Here is a 9,434-nt window from a genome sequence, read left to right on the forward strand (position 1 = left end):
ATGGAGTTTTGCTCTTGTTGCCCAGGCTGGAGTGCAGTGACACGATCTCGGTTCACTGCAACCTCCGCCTCCCGGTTTCAAGCAATTCTCCTGCCTCAGCCTCCCAAGTAGCTGGGATTACAGATGCCTGCCATCGCGCCAGCTAATTTTTGTACTTTTAGTAGAGACAGGGTTTCATCATGTTGTTCAGGCTGGTCTCGAACTCCAAACCTCGTGATTCGCCTGCCTCAGTCTTCCAAAGTGCTGGGATTAGAGGTGTGAGCCACCATGCCCGGCCTGACTTGACCATTTTCTACCGCCCAGCTCCAGGAACCTCATTTCCTGTCTCTTAATATAAATGATGCCTCTTCTTCCCAGAAGTATCTCAGTCATAGGTGGAGACTGGAATCCCATCCCTGAGCCCTTGCTAGAATCCACTGCGAAAGTTACAAAAGAGCTGAACACCTGCCGTATCTGGTCCGCAGCCCCTAGGCTATCCTGACAGTTACCCAGCCACTAAAGATCTGCAAGTTAATTCTTTAAAACCTCCCAATTTAAAGGCAGGGACTGGCTTTTTTTTTTTTTTTTTTTTTTTTTGTGACAGAGTCTTGCTCTGCCGCCCAGGCTGGAGGGCAGTGGCATGATCTCGGCTCATTGAAACCTCTGCCTCCCAGGTTCAAGTAATTCTCCTGCCCCAGCCCCCTGAGTAGCTGGGATTACAAGCATGCACCGCTATGCCTGGCTAATTTTTTGTATTTCTAGTACAGATGGGGTTTCGCCACATTGGCCAGACTGGTCTCAAACTCCTGGTCTCAAGTGATCCGCCCGCCTTAGCCCCCCAAAGTGCTGGCATTACTGAGCCTCCACACCTGGCCTGGGACTGGCTCTTGTTCAGGTCTGTCTCCACAATGATGACCACATGGTCTGCTGCATAGGAGGTGCTCAGTGTATATTTGTTCAAGAAAGATTAACAAGCATTTGGTTTTTGTTTGTTTGTTTGTTTTTGAGATGGAGTCTCACTTTGTTGTCCAGGCTAGAGTACAGTGGCATGATCTCGGCTCACTGCAACCTCCGCCTCCCGGGTTCCAGTTTTGTATTTTTAATAGAGACGGGATTTCACCATGTTGGCCAGGCTGGTCTGGAACTCCTGACCTTGTGCTCACCGCCCACCTTGGCCTCCCAAAGTGCTGGGATTACAGGCGTGAACCACTGGGCCCGGCCGTGCAGACTCTTTTTACTCCTCTGCCTGCTAGAAAGGCAGCCTAGCACATGGGTACAGAACACAGGCCTGAACAAGGCTGAGTGTTCCCCATGGACCAACTCCTGTTCAATGGCCCCAAGAGAGGGGTTCAGAAAGCCAGTACTCACAGGGTTCCTCCTGTCCAGGCAAAGTGACTTGATGTTTCTTAATACCGTCAAACAGGAGCTCCGCACCACCTCTGCAAAGGAGGACCAGAGAAAAAGACAGCTAGGTGAGCTCCTGCAAATAGGAAGAGGTAGCAGAGATGGAAAACTGAGGATAGGGCTGGTAATGAAGCCCGAGAGAAGCAGAGACTAAGGTGCAGAAACACCTTGGGTGCAGTGACCAATTCTTTTTTTTCTCCTTTCTTTCTTAGAGACAGGGTATCACTCTGTCACCTATGCTGGAACGCAGTAGTGCAATCATAGCTCATTATAACTTTGAATTCCTGGGTTCAAGAGACCTTCCTGTTCAACCTCCCAAATAGCTAGGACTACAGGTGCATGCCACCATGCCACCATATCAGGCTACTTTTTATATTTATATTTACATTTATATTTCACTTTGTTTCGTCTCACTCTGTTGTCTAGGCTGGAGTGCAGTGGTGTGATCTCAGCTCATAGCAACCTCTGCCTCCCAGGTTCAAGCGATTCTTGTGCCTCAGACTCCTGAGTAGCTGGAACTACAGACATGAGCCACTATGCCCGGCTAAATTTTGTATTTTTAGATACAAAATACAAAATACACCATGTTGGCCAGGCTGGTCTCAAACTCTTGACCTCAGGTGATTCGCCCACCTTGGCCTCCCAAAGTGCTGGGATTACAGGCATGAGCCACTGAGCCCGGCCCATATCAGGTTAATTTTTAAATTTTTTGTAGAGATGGAGTCTCGCTGTGTTACCCAGGCTGATCTCAAACTCCTGGCCTAAAGCAATCCTCCCACTTCAGCCTCCCAAAGCACTGGGATTACAGGCACAAGCCACTCTGCCCAGACCCAGTGACTAATTCCTAAATATGACTTCTAATGTGATAAAGTAGGACATAATTTTTACTAATAATCAAGTACCGGCTAGGTGTGGCGGCTCACACCTGTAACCCTAGCACTGTGGGAGGCTGAGGCGAGATGACTGCTTGAGGCCCAGAGTTTGAGATGAGCCTCAGTGAAACAAAGCCTCGGTGACATAGCAAGACCTTGTCTCTACGTTATTATTATTATTATTATTAGGTGCCCGGCAAATTATCTATTTATTTATTTTTGAGACAAGGTCTTGCTTTGTCACCCAGCATGGAGTGTAGTGGCACAATCACAGCTCACTGCAGCCTTGACCTCCTAGGCTTAAAAGCAATCCTTCCACATCAGACCCCCAAGCAGCTGGGACTATAGGTGCATGGCATCACACTCAGCTAATTTTGTACTTTTTGTAGAGATGGGATTTCGCCATGTTGTTCAGGCTGGTCTTGAACTCCTGAGCTCAAGTAATCTCCCTGCCTTGGCCTCCCAAAGTGCTGAAATCACAAGCATGAGCCACTGTGCCTGGCCTATTTTCATTTTATTATTTTATTTTATTTTATTTATTTATTGAGACGGAGTCTCACTCTGTCGCCCAGGCTGGAGCGCAGTGCTGCGATCTTGGCTCACTGCAACCTCTGCCTCCTGGGTTTAGGCAATCTTCTGCTTCAGCTTCCAGAGTAGCTGGGATTACATGCACGTGCCAGCACGCCTGGTTAATTTTTGTATTTTTTTTCAGTGGAGACGGGGTTTTGCCATTGTGGCCAGGCTGGTCTTGAATTCCTGACCTCGTGATCCACCTGCCTCAGCCTCCCGAAGTGTTGGGATTACAGGTGTGAGCCACCGCGCCTGGACTATTTATTTTTTGAGACAAGGTCTCACTGTCAACCCAGGCTGGTGTGCAGTAGCGTGATCTCAGCTCACTGCAACCTCAACCTCCTGGGTTCAAGCGAACCTCCCACATCAGTCCCCAAGTAGCTGGGACCACAGGCACGTGTCATCACACCTGCCTAATTTTATTTTTATTTTTTGTAGAGACAGGGTCTCCCTATGTTGTCCAGGCTGGTCTTGAACTCCTGGGCTCAAGCAATCCTCCCAAAGTGCTGGGATTAGAGTTGTGACTCATCATGCCTGGCTCTGTCTCTAATTATTAAAAAAATAAAATAAAGTACCCAAATTTGCAGACTCTTGTTTTCTTGTTTTTACTCCTCTGCCTTCTAGAGAGGCAGCTTACCACACAGGTGCAGAACACAGCCTTTGGAGCTGCTGGCCCCAGTGTGAAGCCCAGGCTCCACCTCTCCCTAGGTTGAGACCTTAGATGTGTGACTCAATCTTTTTTCCCTGTTATTAAAATAATTTGGGGGCCAGACACAGTGGCTCACATCTATAACCCTAGCACTTTGGGAGGCTGAGAGGGGAGGGGGGATTGCTTAAGTCCAGGAGTTCAAGAGCAGCCTGGGCAACATGGCAACACCTTGTGTCTACAAAAAATACAAAAATTATCTGGGCATAGTGGTGCATGCCTGTAGCCCCAGCTACTTGGGAGACCGAGGTGGGAGGATCACTTGAGCCTGGGAGGTTGAGGCGCAGTTAGCCAAGGTCACGCCACTGTACTCCAGCCTGGGCGACAGAGTAAGACCCTGTCTCAAAACTAATAATAATTTAAAAATATTTTATAACAGAGATGAGGTCTCACTATATTGCCCAGGCTGGTCTTGAACTCCTGGGCTCAAGCAATCCTTCTGCCTCGGCCTCCCAAAGTGCTGGGATTATAGGCCTGAGCCACCATGCCTGGCCTTGACTCAATCTTAAGCTTCAGTCTTTCCATGTGGAAAAATGTTGAGGAGCCACTGTGAGGCACTCTGGAGATCCTGTGCATCTAAGGGTTTCCTCTGGCCAGATGACGGTTTGAAATGCTCCTGCCCATGCCACCTGCTGCTGACCAGGTGGGCACATCACAGTGCTGGAGGCTGAGAGAGTCCACAGGGCCTGGCATCAACTAAAAACAACTGTTCACATCGCCTCACCATTTATAAGATGTTCCTCATCTCATTTCATCCTCAGGGAGTCCCAGGGAAGAAAGGAGGAGGTAGATATTATTAACTCACTTTGACAGCAAAGTAGACTCAAGTCTAGAGAGGTTAAGCAACTAATTGTCCAAAGTTAGACAGGCAGGGGCTGAACTATTATAATTTGAGTCTAACTGATTCCTGCTTAGCACCAGCAGACTGGTCAGAAAAAAAAACAGGACTTCCCAAAGGTCAGAAAGCCTCTTGAGGGCAGAGTTTGGTTCATTTCTGTGTCCCAGCACCTGGCCAAGGGAAGGCGGGGACTGCAGAGGTGACTGGAGCCAAGTCCAGCAGCTGAGGCTTCTGAGATGAGCGCCAGGGCTCTTTCAGCGCCCCATGCTGCTTCTCCCTCTGGGTCTCCCTATTCCCATCTCAGACTTCTTGTGGATCTTAACTGAAAAGGCCTTACCAGACTTTTGAAGGATGCGAGGTCCTCCACCCCACCACCCTTCCCAATTTCAGGGAACAGAGATGTCCTGAGACAGCCTACTGGGAAGCAAAGGCAAGGCAAGCATTGTCATGGGGAAAACATGGGGCGACTGTCATCCAAACAAGGTCACGCTTTGTTGATGCAGAAATGTGGAGGGGGAGAGGAGGCCCATCTGTGGCCGCGCACAGGGCCATTTCAGCTGCAAGCCCGCACAGAGCCTCCATTTATCCCCTTCCAAGAGCCTCGTTTTCTCCTGGGTGGGGGTTGGCACATGCAGCAGCTGGGGTGGGGGAGGGTGACAGGCAAGGGGCTCAGGAGTTGGGGGTCAGAGAAGAGGGATGGGAACTGAAGGCACTGGGACTCAGGCAAACAACCAAGACTGGCCAAACCTGGTGGTGCCAGGCTCAGAGGCCGAGGCTGTTTTTCCGTTTACAAGCGGATGAAGGGAGAACCAGTCTCGCTCAGAGAGTGACCTGTCACTGCTGAATTCACTGGCCCTCAAGGGAGGGGTTGGCATTTCTGCTGTCAGCACATCTGGAGTGGGGGAAGGTGCATGCCCAGCCTCAAGAGTGATTCAGGGAGGCAGACAAGGGGATTGTTCTATCCCAGGAGAGACCCAAGGCCAGACTCTCTTATAAGATCTGCTATTCAAACTCAACTGACATATCTCCATCTTCCTTCCACCCCTCAATTCTTGGTGGATGTGTTTGTTGATACCAGTGACAGGTATAGATGTTCTCAAAACTGCCTTCACCATTTCTAATGTATCTTCATCTTTTAATCTTCTGTATATACACATACATATACATGTACATATATATTTTGTTTATTTACTTCCTCTCCACCTGCTGGGCTGTGAGCTCTGCCTAAAACAGGGCCTGGCACACAGTAGACACTCAACAAATACCCGCTAAAAGAAAGGAAATGCCCATTTCTCCCAGTTCTTCTCGGACTTCAATGACATTCCCTCCTTTTGCCAACACCTCCCCAACTTGGGAAGGAGGAAGAGGGGTGGGACAGAGAGAATTTCACATCTGGGCCTTTACAACATGGACCACAGGGACACAAAACACAACTGTATTACATACTTTGAATCCTGCGTGACCTGAGAAAATGCTCTGCTGAGAACAGTTCAGGGGGAAGACAAAGGGTGGCAGACCTGGTCACTGACAAGAAGGAAGGTGTGAAGGGCCTTCCAGAGGGTCTCTGGAGGAGCTAGTGGGGCCAAAAGGACTGTATCTGCTCAGGAGGGAGACCCTTCCAGGACTGAAGTGGGAGTGGGGCCACTAAGGGACAAAAGGGAGAAAATGATGGGCGTGTTCGCCTTTGCAAATTTGCTCCAGTTCTGTATAAAGGGTGAATCACGCCTGCTAAGATACATAGGAAATGAAAGAAAGGTCAGGGCAAAAACATGCATCAGCACAAGGACAAAGAGAGGAGCCTGGGTTGAGCATCATGTTGGGCATTCCTGCTTCCTGAGAAGCTGCAATTTTCATGGAACGCTGTGCTGTGATAGGAGGTGACAGAAGGGGTGGAGGAATGTTGTCCTGCCTTGCCAGGGGTCATTATTCCAATCTTGGAGGTAAGGGAGACTGAAGTTAGAGATGATTGGGTCAGAAAAAGGGCAACTGTGCTGGTGTGTAAGTTCTGGAGAGCAAGGGTCTGGTCTTCCTCATATGACTTCCCCACTGAGCTAGCACAGTACCTGGCAGAGACATTCTTGATAAACAAAGACCATGGCTGACACATGAGAATGAAAGGCAAGTTGTCCATAGATAAATCTTTTTTTTTTTTTTTTTTGGTAGAGATGAAGTCTCCCCATGTTGCCCAGGCTGGTCTCGAATTCTTGGGCTCAAGTAGTCCTCCTGCCTCAGCCTCCCAAAGGGCTGGGATTACAGGCATGAGCCTCCATGCCTGGCCTAGATAAATCTTAACATAGCAGCCTGTGGTTTCTCTCTTTCCAGCTCTGCTGAGGCCTATTAAGGAAGAAGGGATCCTCCTAGAATCCCAGGCTTTAGGAATTGTAGCTGGCCAAGGGTCAGTGAGTCAAAACAGTGAGGAGTCCAGACCAATACTGTTCTAATTGGATCCAAGCAGCCAGACAATATCAATTAAAATGCACTTAGTCATGAGACTTACCCCCCTTTAAGGGGCAGAAATGCTGAACGCTGTAGGGCACGGACAGACTTCTATTTATCTTTGTATCCTCAGTGTCTGGCTTGCTGCCTGGCACATGGTAGGCACTTAATAAATGGCTGGTGAATGAACTACCCAATTAAGGGAAAACATGAAAGAAACGGGAGGCATCCAATGAGAAGAAAGGCACTGGGCAGAGGTTTTAGATTCCCATCCCAGACTTTGCCTTTCACATAGACCTTGGCTTGTTTATCTACCCACACACCCACATACACACCTATTCCCTCTTTTCAAGTAATTCTGGAAAGTACACCACCCATCTTTCAAGGTGTCAGTTTCTTTCTCTTCTCTCTAAACTCTGCAGTTTCTCTCAGCTTTGAAACCATATGATAAACCTGTTTGTAGGAAGCACAAAATAGTGCCTTGAGTAGACTTCCACCCTGCTCTGTGTTTCTTCGGTAATTGGTGTGTGTCCCAATTTCTCCATTTTTCGTCTTGTATATACTATACTGTCCGTGTTAGTTCCCTTCAGTGTGATTTCTTATTTGTCCCCATATCGCCACCTGACTCAGGTTCTGCAGAAGGCACTCAAGTTCTGCAGAAGTTTACTGACTGTCCTGAAGGAGGCTCGGGTCTGTTTAGTATCCCCAAGTCTTGGTAAAGAAAAAGAAAAAAGTCCAGCCCTGGCCACTACATCCCACGAGAAACTAGACCTTAATAACTGTGTGAAAAGAAACTGCTGCCCAAAGAATGAAATCAGTGGGTGGAAGGGTGGTCCTTCTTGGTTCTAGGAGCTCAGATGCAGATGCCAAACAGATGGGATTGGTCCGACACAGGAATGGAAAAGAAGATAGAGAGGCTGCCTGCTAAGAGTCACGACCTTCGACTCCGACGGAGCACAGGGCACCAAGGGGTAAACAGAGAGCATCTCCCTCCCAATGTGCGCCTCTATTTCCCGACATGCGGCCTCATCGCTAAGGGAGACTGGCCTCTCAGACTCTCCTAGGCGGGTGGCGTAGCTCACAGCGGGCACTGGGATACCCAGTGATTCGGCCGTGTCAGGCCCCATGGCAGAAGGAAAGGAATTCCGAGCCCGACGACTTCAATCTATCCCCATGGTGCCCCAGCTCTGTGACTCACCCGAACTCCACCTCCACTGACAAGGGCGCTGCCATGTTGAGGAAGCCGAGCTCGCAGGAAACTCCTCTCAACTTCCGGCGCGCTCGCAAATTTCCGGGCGTCTCCGGGCGCCGCGGACGGAAGAGGCGGTGCCCAGGGACACAGCTTCGTCAGCTGTTGGAGGAAGTCACCGAGGGGAGGGGAGGGGAGGGGAGGGAAAGGGGTGGCGGACTTGGGGAAGGGGTGGTGGGGGAAGGTCCTCGGCGCTGTTGGGGCTGTGACTCGATCTGCCTCCGTCTTTCACCGACTGGGCTCAGAGACCCAGGGTGGGAAGCGCCTTGTACGGGACCACAAGCAGGCGGAGGAGAGCCCCCAGCATCTTTGCGACGTGACTGTGAGCCACGTAATTGCTTATCTTGCATGAGTTAGAATCTCTTCAGTCTACACACCGCTTGGGCGAGCCCATCCACTCGTCTGGTTTGAATTATAAGTGACTCCCAGATCTTTATTTCCGACCCAGAATCTCTCCTGAGCGGACGACTCGCTCTCCAGCCGCTTCCTTTGCTGTCGATTTGGATATCACTCGTTCAACAGCTGTTCATTGCCTCCCTGTGCCAGGCATTTTGATGGGTGCTAGTGGTAAAGGAGACGGGCAAGGTTCCTGCCTTTAAGGCACTCACAGTCTAGCGGGGAGACTAACTGTAACCAAATAAGCATGCTAATACTAAGACATGTACAACCTCAAAAAAGGAACCGAAGTTATAGGAACTTCAAAAGGAAAACTGAGTAGACTGGACTTGCTGAGCTCTAAAGCCTGAGTAAACCAGGTGGCTGTGAGGGGAGAGAAACCTCTAGGAGCATTCCAGTGAGGAGGACAAAAGGCCCAGAGGCTCTGAGTGAGAACATGCTGGAAGGGAGAAGAAAGTGGAAGTTAGGGAGCCTTTCATCCATCTAGAGATGGAACTGCAAAGGTGGGCAGGGGCCAACCCCTGCCTTGTAAGCAGGTAAACATTCCAGTCTCTAGGAGCAGTGGAAGACTACTGAAGGGTTTTGGGAGACAGTGGCATTTCAGAATTGTGTTTTAAAACATCATTTCTGGCTGCAATGTGGAGGATGATTTGAGGGGAATAAGGAAAGAGACGAGCCCAGTTGCAAAAGCCCAGGGCAGGCCGGGTGCGGTAGCTCAGGCCTGTAATCCCAGCACTTTGGGAGGCTGAAGCGGGGGGATCACGAGGTCAAGAGATCAAGACCATCCTGGTCAACGTGGTGAAACCCTGTCTTTACTAAAAAAAAATTCAAAAATTAGCTGGATGTGGTGGTGTGTACCTGTAATCCCAGCTACTCGGGAGGCTGAGGCAGAAGAATTGCTTGAACCCGGGAGGTGAAGGTTGCAGTGAGCTGACATCGAGCCACTGCACTCCAGCCTGGTGACAGAGTGAGACTGTCTCAAAA

General features: G+C 49.6%; 1 protein-coding gene across 2 annotated transcripts in view; it reads right to left on the reverse strand.

Moving 5' to 3' along the window:
• Window positions 1–8,100, reverse strand: part of URM1 (ubiquitin related modifier 1) — a 19,589-nt gene extending 11,489 nt beyond the window's left edge. Inside the window, exons 1-2 of one of the 2 annotated variants that reach the window (XM_011987859.1) lie at window positions 8,004–8,100; window positions 1,348–1,418 (exon numbers count right to left, since the gene is read on the reverse strand). In XM_011987859.1, coding sequence (XP_011843249.1) covers window positions 1,348–1,418; window positions 8,004–8,038 — 106 coding nt within the window. In that variant the 5' untranslated portion in view covers window positions 8,039–8,100. The remainder of the gene's footprint in view (window positions 1–1,347; window positions 1,419–8,003) is intronic. The other variant, XM_011987852.1, reaches the window with a different exon arrangement.
• Window positions 8,101–9,434: the final 1,334 nt, after the last annotated feature.

The sequence above is a fragment of the Mandrillus leucophaeus genome, unplaced genomic scaffold, assembly GCF_000951045.1.
Source record: "Mandrillus leucophaeus isolate KB7577 unplaced genomic scaffold, Mleu.le_1.0 Scaffold109, whole genome shotgun sequence".
NCBI classification, from domain to species: Eukaryota; Metazoa; Chordata; class Mammalia; order Primates; family Cercopithecidae; genus Mandrillus; species Mandrillus leucophaeus.